Raw genomic sequence first — 13018 nt, forward strand, 5'->3', positions numbered from 1 at the left:
CTGTACTCCTCGAACCGGGTCACAGTCCTCGCCCCGTTTTCCACTTTGAAAATCATCTCTATCCGACCCGGAAACTCGTCGGAGCTCCAGCTTGACTGGAATATGATCTCCACTACGTTCCTTGACGGGTGACCATCGGGAAGCTCGGTCAGCGTTTCGGATGATCGGGCAGATTTGCTTCTTCTGGTTCGGGTTTGCGAGTTAAGAAGCTCTGTTTCGGTTCGACAAGACTTCAAACGCCTTAGATTCTGGTCTGGTTTCGGGTTTTTGTTACCTAATAATCGTGTATCGATCACGTCTTTGACGCAGTTTGAGCTCTTTCGACTACAACCGTAACTCGACGAGATTAGTGGTTTAGTTTTGAAGTTACAGACATCATCGAACGCTTTTGATTTGCATTGCAATGACTTGATCCACCCGTTTGGCATGTTCGGGTCGTGACTCGTGATCTTTGTTGTCTTTTTTTTCTCTCTTCACAAGTTAAAGTAAAGTTGTAAAACTATGAAGGAACAATACCCGCGAGCGTTTTATCATGATCAGCAACTACGAATTTACCATTTTCTTTATCTACTAGGCTTGGCCCATGTTAACGTGGTGGGTATATATATATATATAATCAATAGGAAATTATGTTAATATTTTGGTCCGAAGTGGTGACTCAAATCATATAAGTTGATTTTGTGAATATTAAATTGATGCTTAGATTCTGTGTGTGGGTTGTGTATACATTATACAACTATACATGCGACTGATTTGATGATGAGGATTTTATTTGTAGTTTCTATAAAAGTTACTGCTGGAGTAGTATTGAAGAAGGAATTTATTACTAGAATAGGCCTGCCTGAGTGAGAAGAGAAGGTTAGGTGAAAGAAGCAAAAAAATTTCTTTTTACATTAAATGAGGAAAGCAAATTTGACGTAGTGTTTCCTGTTAACGTATCAAGAACTGAATGGTTTTAAGTGTTGTGTCGGATGTTATTTATTGAGATATTGACAAATAATAAATACGAATCCGAGTCATTTTACTGTAGTGTAACAACAAGGTAAGGGGAATCAGTAGGAGTAGGACCAATTCTAATGTTTTCTGAACATTTACTTCTTCATATAAGTATGGTAAATATGCTTATATAACAAATTGGGGATATTTATTGCGAAAATTTCAACCAACGAGCTTGACCGGTTCAAACGCTGCAGTTGCGGTTGCGGAAGATTGCAGAAGCGGGCGATTACGGTTTCAAGCGTTATTAAGCGTTTTGAACGACTGGTTTAGCGGTTTAAATTTGGTATGTTTGCGGGAGGTTTATGACTGGTTGACCAGCTGGTGCAATAGCGGTTGAAACAAAATAAATGTGATATATAATATATAAATGTTTAAAAACACCAAATTTTTTATTAAACTTGATTTATAATTAAAATTTATTAAAATAATAATTATTCAAAAAAAGAATTCATATTGAAATACTTATTCCTTTATGCATTTGGATTTTTACCAAAAAATTAATCAAGTAATCTGATAAATAACAAAACATATGCTTTAGATCGTATATTTTTTCTCTTTTTTCTTAGATCGTGGGTCAGTAGTTGCATCGGTAGGAATGGTCAAGTGAGAGTTGAGAAGAGTCACTGGTGATTTGCTTTAATATTTTTCACAAATAATCTTGTTTTCTTAATTTTCTGATGAAATATTATATTTATTTAGATTTTTTTGAACTTATGTGCGATATGCCATTAAATTTACATCAAGTTTTCCGAGTTATTGTTACTTGGAATATTATTTTCTTCTAACTATTTATTTTATAATCTCTGCAACTGTATCCGTACTTCATTTTCTCCCATCCTTAATGAGTAAAATGGTTAGATAGAAGATATAACAAAAAAAATCTCACTATCATTGATTTCTTTTAAGTTTTTTTACAAAAAAAAAAAAAATTCCAATCGCAATCGCCCGCAACCGCAAAGGCTTGTGGGAAACAGCTTTTGGAATTCAATGGTTTGAAGCGGTTGAGAATGATTAGGAGCGATTAAGAGCGGTTTGTGTGATTGGTTCCAATCGCTAGCAACCGCTACCACCCGTAAACGCAGCGTTTACGGGAGGTAGCGGGAGAATCAATCAACACCTAAGTTATGTTTGATTTTGCAGTTGCTAGCGATAATAATCAATAGTTATGATGTGTTCGGTTTACAGTTTTGCTAACTACGATAAAACCGGGTTGGTTGATTCAAATTTTACACTGATAATAAATTTATATTTGTCACCAAAAGATATCAGCGAACTAACAAACTACAAAATTATAAGATTTAGTCTCTTTTGTCACTAACAAATTTATAACTTAGTGAAACAGACAAAAAATATGTTGCTACTTGCTAGTGTCTATAGCTAATTTTTGAAACTAATAGAGTGACTGAATCCCTGAATCTATTATTATCTATATGGGCTTAATAACAAAAGGCCCAATATAAATGTCTCCAGTTTCATGGATACTTTTTCTCCTCATACGACGCGACGTCGTTTCCTTAGAGTCTAAGGCTTAGACTCGGTTTCATAATTTTAAAAGTTTTTTTGACTAATCTCTTCCGTTATCCTAACAAACGTCGTCGTTTCATATCAGACTCAAATCTTTAAACAACAGTTATGTCTCCGTCGACGGCGGCGATTTTCGTCGGTCCAATCTTAGCGGTGGACGCCGCCGTATCTCGCGCAATTCACACGGCGGCGAAACCTTTCCTCCCACCGTTTCTTCTCCTATTCCTCGAAATCTCAGCTGATTTCAGATTCTCCTTCCCCGTATCACTTTCCCTCCTCCTCTCCCCTCCATTACGCTCTTTCCTCGTCCCATTCCTTCTCGGCCTCCTCTTCGATCTAATCTTCGTCGGACTCGTGAAATTAATCTTCCGTCGTGCTCGTCCCGCTTACAATCACCCTTCAATGTCCGCCGCTGTATCAGCCGATCACTATTCTTTTCCCTCAGGTCACGCGTCTCGCGTCTTCTTCGTTGCCGCATCTGTTCACTTCTTCTCAGCTGTTGTCAAAGCTCCCATGGTTGGTCCAACCTACTCTTTCTTAGATGGATGGATCAGAGATCATAACGATGGCGTTGTGAAAGGAGAGGTTGTGGTGGCTGTATGGATCTGGGCAACATTGACTGCGATCTCTAGGATTCTATTAGGGAGACATTACGTTCTCGATGTAGCTGCTGGTGCTTGCTTAGGGATTCTAGAAGCTCTCTTTGCTCTTCGGTTTCTGAGATTTGATGAATTGATCTTTGGAAGGTAAGCAAAGAAACGTATCCAAAAATGTTGCTGTTGGTTTCAACAAATTGTTATGTAATTGTTGTGAATTTGAAATTGTTTTGATTACATTTGAGAACATAAATTGTATTGTTCATGAATCAAAGATTGTTCCTTTTTTTGTTTCACATTATCATTACAATGCTTATTGTATGAAATCTTGTGTTATATCATCCTTAATGTGAGTGTTATTGAGCTAGGCCTGCATCATTAAAGGCTAAGCCTTTCACATTGATGTTATTGTTATCTGAGTATGGTTTTTATCAGGACCTGAGGTTGAGATCATCTGTGAACCAGATGAGCTGTTTGAAGCAATGAACTTGTGGATGAATGTAATCTTCTTAGCTTACTTTGTACAGATTTTTACCATATTCTTTCTATGTAACTTCTCTTCGTTGTTTTCTTTCGAGTTATGAAAAGATAAATTGAGGGAAAAAGGCACTGGCATGTGGAATGTTGGTAAAGAGAGACCATGACTGATTGATTAGATGTTTTTTCGTTACTGTTAAACATGCTTATGCTTGCCAATATCTGTGGTTCCTCTGCGTTTTGGGAATATTTACTACCTTGTGAGTTGGTTTCTATTTCTTTGCTCTCTTTCTTAGTGTAGCCAGCATGTTCTGTACTATGTTTCAGAGTCTTTCGTTAACGTCAGAGAGAAAACCGTTGCTACATTTCCCAAGGATCATATTATTTCTTTCAACCGAGGCCTTTGCTTTGTTGGATATACTTTTGCAAGCTCGGTCACAGGTATTTTTACTCGAATCTCTGCCTCTTCATGTTGCCTTTTCTTTGCTAATCTCATATTTTGTCTAAGGTTGTTGAAAGTTATGCATATGCTAGGCATGGGTTTATAGGGTATCAGTTATAACAGGTAATCTTAGTACATCAAAGGTTCAGTAGTAACTTAGGTACTTAGAATGTTTAAGGTTGCAGGAGATGCGTGTGAAATTGGACCCACCCTGCAGTATGTAAGAGGCTGTCTTCTACAATCGTGGAGCTAACTGGGTGGGAGATATTATTTTTTAAAAATAGCTATAATTGAAGCTTGAATGAAAGGTCCAAGATTGTTTTTTTCTTGAATAGCTTTTTCACCTTCTAATTATTCGTCTACTTTTTCTTTTTTTCTTTGAAATGTAGAAGATGGGTATGAATGTGATTGATTGATTGTGACATCATAAACTTGCTAAATTATCGCTGACAGAATTTGTTATGTGTCAGCTGTTTCTGCAGCAATTCCTGCAGGAAACTCTGTTGATTAGACTGAGAAAACAGAGCCAAAGCTTAGATGGCAAGGAGGTGTAAAGTCCCGATCTGAAAATTCAGTTGACATGACTCTCTCTCTCTCTCACGGTAACAAACTCTTTTTCTAAGATATATCCACCATATTGCTTCTTGGATTGGGTTCTTGATGTTATCCAAATAAACCCGATACCAGAGCCAACCGGTTATGAGTTTGGGAGTGAGAGTATGAGTGTGTTATGAATTATGGGATCTGTATGTGTTGTTTACCTTGGATTGGTTCCTGTCACCATTTATGAGAGGGTGTGTTATGAATTATGGGATTGGTATGTGTTGTTTTCTTTGGTGTTATGTATGCTGCAAAAGTAGAGGCACACAAAGTAGGATGGTACATCAAGAACAATGCCCACCATGGGAAAACTTTGATTAATGAGTTCACATGGTTCTCTCCTGTAGATAAAACAAGGACATACCTTGTTTCAACCTTAATGATCACTCTTAGTTTTGTGTGGCTACCAAACAAAACCTCTTTTAATATTTCAGTGTCTCCTCATCAGACCCTACCACCATTTTGAGCACGCGGCGTCGTAGTTTATTGACAAAAAAAAAAGAACGGGAACAGACCCAGTTCTATGATTAGCAAAAGAGAGTGTGATTAGCAAACTGATAAATCAAACATTGTAAAAGATAAAGGAGTGATATTTGAGTTGAGAGGTGGTGATGGAACATCGTAGCAGTGAATCTCCTTTTACATCTGAGAGTGGCAGAGAGTTGAAAGGGGTCTGGTCTGGTCATCTCTTTGTTACCATATTTGAGGTGAATTATTGTTGTACTAGAGTTTCTTATTTTTGCCCTAAAATTTTGCAAGTCAAGCACTCTCCCCCTGTGACTGTGACTTAGCTCAGATAAAAAAGTGGATCTGAAGCTAGAGAGGTCTGATGCTGTTTCTGAGTTCATCATTATCATGTCCTGCACTAACATCCCAAAAAAGGAAGAAAATTTTGTTTGAAAAGAAAATTTGATTACAGACATGTGAGTACTTTTTATTAGAAATTCTGAAAGAGAAGAGGATAGTGCCAACAACAACACACACATACACCTATAAGAAATAACTTTCTTCTGATGTTTCTTTTGGGGCTTTGTTTCATATTCTTTAGTAAAAGTTAAATTCTTTTACTTCTAATTTTAAATTTCTTTGATGGACTATGTGACATTACTATTGCAGGTTAGGAGGAGGTTTAACAGCAGGAATTGGATTCAAATATTGGTATTTTGGTATAACAAAAAAAAACTGAATTTTTTTTCTTTTTATGGGGGGTCATTGTGGGTTGTCCTCCACTTTCTAGTTTTCTATGGCACTCGTGTTCTCATAAACTGTGTATATTTGTTAAATAATAAGAAAATATAGAGATAAAACTTATAAAGGACCACTGAGAGAGATTGGATTTTACAATGGCAAGGGGAACCTGAAGCACAGAAAAAGAAAAAGGTCAGATGTGATGACAGACATATAGTATTACACTTCTCTTTTAACTTTAATCTATGTTTCATATCTTTGCCAAATTATTCATTTTATAAAAGAGAACAAAAAATGTTTGCAATCTTGACTGGATCATCTATACCTTACAACAAGAGAGTGGTTGATTATGTGGGGAGTTGGAAAATGTAGTAATTCAATTTTGGGATCCAAAAGCATATTCTTCAGTTTTATATTGTATATCATAAACTTTATAGTTTCATACATAGTTGAATATTTGGAAAATGTAACGTATTTATTAAGAAAAGTGCTCTGGTTAACTTTTAAAGGGTTATCGTTTTCTTAAATGCTAAACCATATTTGTAAGAAAAGGGAAACTACAAAACAGTATCTTATTCATGGCTCAGTTTTATTTTCCTTCTTCAAAGGCAAGCAAGTGGCAAATCCGTACATATACATTAAATATGAGAATCTTTCTTATTTTCTCTCCTACCATTTTATATAGTAAAAATAAAAAAACTGTGTGTACCATTCTTGGTTTGGATTAATGTTGGAAGTTTTGGACAAAATAATATATACATTTTTTTTTTAAAAATGAAAGACAGTGTATACTATTCTTGATTTTTGTTACCTTCTTCAGCATAATCTGTTCTTTTCCCTAATATATATATCTATTTTAATTTACTTATTGCAAAAACTAAAATCTACACCAAAAAATCAAAAACTTAAAAAATCAAAATCCAAAATCCAAAATCTAAAAACCAAAATCTAAAAAACCAGTAAAACACCAGCAGCCATTCATGGCCTACATATATTGGATCTTGAGTCCTCTTGAAATTGAAATATGAATGAAGAAGTGTATTACGTATGTATATATAATAGTGACTCCAAGTACATATATAGTAAGAGAAAAATGGAATTGCAATTAAAAATATAAGAGCTGATTGGGATATAACCATCTTTACATCCACATGTTTTTTTATAAGGCTAATAATATACTACTTTGTTGTGGTATTTGTTAATATTACCCATAAAAAAATTATACTACTTATATGTTTTAAAATAAATATATCACAACGGTTACAATTAAAATGGTGCAATCAAGCAAAATTGTATAATGTACAATTAATGTTTTAGTAGTTTGTTTGATAGACTCAAAGTGTCTATGTAAATACAAGATTAAAATTATAAAGATGTAAAATATTGAAAAATACATGTAGATGGGGTCGTCCTTTATCAGTTGTAAATTGAGTTATTATCTCAATAAACGTTTCGAATATATGAATATATCTGTCTGTGTAGTCGATATATAATAAACTTGTACTACAGTTAATTCAATACAAATAGCAAAAGACTATGGAATTATGATAATTTATTTTTTGTTTTCTTTTATCTTGATAATTCTCGAATGTAATTGTACATAATGCTGTTATACATATGTAATACAATATAAAATTTAAAAACGAACGTAACGAACTTGTGAATGAAAAATTAAGCAAAATATCACGTGAAGCCTTTGCGAGTTGTAAAAAAAAAACAGAAATGATCCCATGCTGCTTCGTATTCTTAACTATCTTTACTAGTTTAAGATATACACATTCTCAAGTTTATAATTTATGAGATTATTATAATACATCTTGGAAGTTGTAACACTGACGAAAATACGATGGTAGAACATAACCTTGGAGAAAAGAACTCATAAAGTGATTACAAAAGAATGCTAATACATATAGATAATTGCAAAAGTAAGCTGTTCACAGCTTGGATAATTTTTTAATAGAGATAAGTAGATAACCTAGTGGGGGTGGATGAGTGTGTAATGTTGAGTACTTATGAAACATGGATTTGATATGCAAGCTTTCTTTGTGTATTCCATATTCTTCTCTTCTTGATGACCCACGTTTTTTTGCTTATTATTTATCTCAATAATCTCTTCCTCCCATTGTAATTTTCTTGTAAAATTTTCACATTTTAATTGATAAATACGCTTCATTGGATTCCTTTATTTTAATTTTCAAATTCAAGATCTATGACACTTTAGTCATTCGATGTCTTGCTTTGGACGTCATTTACATCATACAAGATATTTTCATGCAATTATTATATAGATTAGGTTTTACACACACCAACAAAAAAAGGACATATTAATATTGAATTATCAACAATCTCTACCAGTTCTTCAAAAATATAAATGAGCAACCAAATATGGACGACGGATTTGAACCTGCAAGTCTAATTACCATGATTTTTAGTTATACCTTTTGTTATTAGAATTTTGAAGTAAATAACAATTTATACTGTATTATAATATGATCAGTAAAAAAATAGCATTTTTTCATATAACTAGCACAAGTAACATTATAGCGTATATATGTCAGTCTTCTTGAAGATTTTCCTTTCTTGCCTTTGATTTTTATTTTGAAAAAGAAACCATCATTTTCGTAAGTGATGGTTATTTTGAAAACCTTTTGTTGTCAAAAACTAACATATGATCACATTTATTTTTACACATCTTCAATTTTAATTCATCTTCTTTTTTTTTTAGATAGTTGAAAGTTATCAAAACAATAGTATATTTTTATCATAAGTTATAGAGATATTGTTAGATCTAATGATTCTAATGTTTTTGAATGTTATAGTCGTAGTTTTTAATTGTTATAAAAGCTTAAAAGTTTATGATTTTTCTCAAAACACATAAATTTAAGATGATATTTACGCATTTTAATTTAGTCGATAAGATGGGGTCCTAATTCTTATAGATCATCATTTTTTCTGATGTAAGGTTTTATTTTTTAATCATTGTTTGGCAATTAGATGGAACTATGGAAGTATGGTTGGACATTTAGTCAAATGCCTTTTTGGACAATTATTGAAAGCAATAATAATATCTATTAGACATTTATCTTCTAATATAAAGTTGGATAGTACTTAATTAAAAATATCTTAACCTTCACATCATAAAAAGTTAAGAGGAGATAATATGGTTTGGAAGTTTTATTTGTCTTTAACTCTATTTTTAGTAGTTTTGCTAGTTCGAAGAATATTAATATTCTCTTTCTTAACATCGTTTGGACTTTTTAACATATGCTCATATTATTATAATGTATTAACAACATCTTGCATTGTGATGAAAAAGATTATTGTATTAACATTAAGATTGAAAGACACGTCAATTTTCCCACCAAAATAGACAAACAAATAAATATAATTATATGACTATATTTATCACAAAGAAAGGCTGATTCAATCAAATTATAGCGTTTTGTTATTTTTGTTAGCAATGTGCACATGGGAACATATATATGTGGATCCCTACATTAAATCGAGTCCATCACTTTCCATGGGAAAGCACCTCTCACAAAAGCAAGCTTCTCAATTATTTAATTTTGACGCTGATTCCTATTCATATTTGCTTATAAAAAGGTCTGAAGCATTACAAATTACTTAAATCAATTTGGAAATCCGATGTATTTTTCATATAATATAGAACTCTAACTTAGTTCCTACAAAAATCGTATAACTGATCATGTAGTTTCTGAAGATTAGTATTTATTCCATCATGTAATTGAAACCATCCGTTTAGTTACTAAAATGTAAACTCTACTACATTCATTGGATCATCCGTTTAGTTTAACCGACAAAGTCCAATATTTCTAAGATGCTTGATAAAAATAGAGATGAAAATGACATAAAACGGTTTAAACGTCTATTTTATTGGGATATTTGTAGACTAAACATTATCTTACGTATATATATATATATATATATATATATATATTTAATTAACTACCAACCATCTATTTTAAGAAACTCTCTCAAATTAGATATGATAAAAACTTTATATATTTATAGTATTACCAATGAAAAATGGGTTACTAAGTTAATCAATTATTAGTTGGTGCTATATATGTATACGAATAATACCCAAACGATACAGAGTCTTATCAATATGCAACTGATCGAACACAAAAAATATCATCATTTTTTTTTGGGTTAAAAGGTTAAAGATATTATCATTGTTGATATACTACTAAAAACTCCATAGATTCTTACCGTTTGCTAAAAACTAATACGAACTTATAAAACAAAATTAAATCTACACAAATTCATTATTGCAATGGCCCCTGGGTTAACATAAACGTGTAGTACAAGATTGATCAATAAAATTTGTTATAGTTTCAGATTCACTCTATTAATCCATATAAATTAGCACCGTAACAACGGATCCATATGTATAGTTTATACTTTAAGTCGAGTTCTCCTAACTTAATGGTTTAAATAGATTAGACATGTGACTGAGACTAACTATCTTAATAATTTTATAAAGAGTGGACAAACTATTTGGGAACAAAACCACATATATGGGGCATATGGCTGTTTGTGATGTTATCTAAAGATAATACTGGTCACAGACACAAAGACACGAAGAGTTTACCATTATTATTTATAATTTTTTGGTAGTTAGTGGTTTCGAATTGATCCATCTTGGTTTCGTATTAGGATGACAATTTGTTCCCTGTTTTAATTTTTGTTTTTTGTTTATTTTGGTAAATAATCGTGTATATGTAATTATTGAGTTTCGTTATTCATCAGTACTTCTGTTTCTGTAGATCACTAATATTGAGGGAAAATGCCGGGAACCTTCAGAACGAGATTAGCTGAGAAGGGCATTTTACATGCATAATATTTGGAATAGCCTTATACTGTTAAGAGAAAACATGTTGCGGAAGTTGCTGGAAAAGGTTTTATATGGTAAACATTTAAGAAAAACCTACCTGGCTACTGTAAGCATATGACGTTGACAAAGATCGTTTACGGTAAGTGATTAAGAAGAACCTTCATGGCATTGCGTTTGGGATGGACATTAAATGTATGTGAAAAAACTTTGCTTGCTAGCTAATGGGAAGGACTTTAAACGTTAGACATTTGGAAAAATTATTCTGTTATAGATTTATGGGGAAAAAAATTCCGTGGCAAGCATCTGAAAAATATTTTTATGGATAAATCAAAAAAAAAAAAAAAAAAAATTGTGTTTTTCGTAATAACCATCCACAATTCTTGAATACATAATGTAGTGATCATGATAAACCAATGTTGTGCTTTTCGTAAATACCTTTTAACTTTTATGAAAAACTATATAATTTGCTAAATTTTGGGATGAGAAAACCGAGGAATAAATCTTTTAATGTGAGAAATATACAAGTTATTTATAGTGTTTTCTTCAGAGAGCTTGCGAAGTATAGTTACATAATTATTTTGCAAAAAACTTACATTTGAAGTTATTTTACCAAAAAGAGGTTATCTACTACAAAATAACCATTCACAATTCTTGAATACATAATGTAGTTTCTTCTGATTCTAGGGAACTAAAAAGTAGTATTACATATATATATATATATATATATATATATATGAATAGTTACTTACGGAATTAGTAACTATAAATAATGTTGTTTATCCACGCGTTGATTTATGGGTTATGCACTGAAGCATAATGTATGCTTGTCAATCGTTTTCGAAACTACAATGACAACTATCTCGGATAATAATTTCAAGCATTGAATTGCTTTTGATAAATGATTTTTTTTTCTTTCTGGTAGATGATTGTGATTTGTGGCAATGAAAACCATTTTATTTTTAGATTGTGTATTTTCTTTTTTAAAGTATATATATGAAGTGTATTATTGAGTTGGCGCTTGGCGGGGGAGTCAGTATACCAAGAAAAAAGAATAAAACTAGTGTTTAAGTACTAAGATTTGAACACTGATTTTTATAATGCGTTATGCAGGCGTCGGTTAACAAAAACGAATTATCATGACGACTGATAGACACGGGTAGGATTAAAAAGCCAAGTCGCAAGAAACAAGAAAGCGTGGGGAGTGGAACGCCGAGCCTCACAGAATTGCATAGACCCGAGTGTACGTCTAAATATAGACTTCTTTCAGTTATTACATTTCTAGTTTCACACCAGAATCCAGAACCAAAGTACTAAACAAAAACAATAATCAATTATATATTTGCAATAAGATTTAATTATATTAAGAAATTTTACGTTTTTAATTTAAGTTTTAGTATATAATATTAATGTTAATAATTATTGTTTAAACGAAAGTAATGAAAATTTTCATTACAAAAAAATATTTAAGATACTATAATATATATATATATATATATATATATATGTGTGTGTGTAAGAATTTTTTTTTAATAAGAACAAAACAATTTTAAAAAATATATATTTTCTGAGTGTTGTATAGAAAATATATAATATGACAAGGGTATCTTTAAACTATATGGTAGCTGCAAGGGAAAAGAGAAAGTAAAAAGAAATGAACTCTGACCCGTGTGAGACAGTGGGACAACAGGCCAGTACCGGGTCCTCCACGCCACGCTGGTTCTCTGCCTCAAACATCCCACGGTCCATGCTATATTTGTAATAAATGAGAATAATAAAACATTATGCTTTTGTACATCTGACATCAAATTTATAATTATACACTGTCTTATTGTAAACTTGACTCCACAGCTTTTATTACTACTCTTTTCAAATCTATGCGCATACTCTTTTCTTGTGTGACAAAATACGATTTTTTTTTTTTGAATGTCTAATACATTTGATTAGGAACCACAAATGGAGTCTTTAAGTGATACGAATGAGTTACTAATTCAACATATGTATCTATTTGTTTTTTCGTTTCTATGACTAGAATATATAGTGTGGCATGTTATTCCAAAAAACAAAAGTGGGCTTTTCCTTGATGTACGGTTTGTATTTTTTTTTACTATTTAACTTAGTGATTTTATTTTTTTCCCTCACTGATAAGTCATTTTCGCCAAACAAAATACGAGAAAAAAAAATGATTATAGTGGTTCCCTTTTTAATCTTTGGAAATTCTGTCTCCGAGTTTAAACCCAATTTCCTTCTCGAGCTTCTTTCATATAGTTAAAATAACTTTGGTTATTTTTTTTTAGTATACTTATAATAAAATAAAAGTATGTAAAATAAAAATAA

The 13018-nt window shown here is 32.0% G+C and overlaps 2 protein-coding genes across 6 annotated transcripts in view; one reads left to right on the forward strand and one right to left on the reverse strand.

The window, feature by feature from the left end:
- Positions 1-593, reverse strand: part of LOC109127926 — a 6265-nt gene extending 5672 nt beyond the window's left edge. Inside the window, exon 1 of the mRNA XM_019233525.1 lies at positions 7-593. Coding sequence (XP_019089070.1) covers positions 7-428 — 422 coding nt within the window. The 5' untranslated portion in view covers positions 429-593. The remainder of the gene's footprint in view (positions 1-6) is intronic.
- LOC104731251 (probable lipid phosphate phosphatase beta) lies at positions 2533-5959 on the forward strand. 5 transcript variants are annotated; one of them, XM_010450570.2, is made up of 4 exons: positions 2533-3269; positions 3924-4037; positions 4509-5561; positions 5755-5959. In XM_010450570.2, the coding sequence occupies exons 1-2, from the start codon at positions 2632-2634 to the stop codon at positions 3934-3936; spliced, it is 651 nt and encodes a 216-aa protein (XP_010448872.1). In that variant the 5' UTR covers positions 2533-2631; the 3' UTR covers positions 3937-4037; positions 4509-5561; positions 5755-5959. The 5 variants fall into 5 exon arrangements, 4 of the variants coding, with proteins under 4 accessions (XP_010448872.1, XP_010448873.1, XP_010448875.1 ...); XM_010450571.2 differs by having other exon boundaries at positions 4509-4640; XM_010450573.2 differs by lacking the exon at positions 5755-5959 and adding an exon at positions 3555-3619 and having other exon boundaries at positions 4509-5558.

Source organism: Camelina sativa, chromosome 12 (assembly GCF_000633955.1).
Source record: "Camelina sativa cultivar DH55 chromosome 12, Cs, whole genome shotgun sequence".
Taxonomy (NCBI): Eukaryota; Viridiplantae; Streptophyta; class Magnoliopsida; order Brassicales; family Brassicaceae; genus Camelina; species Camelina sativa.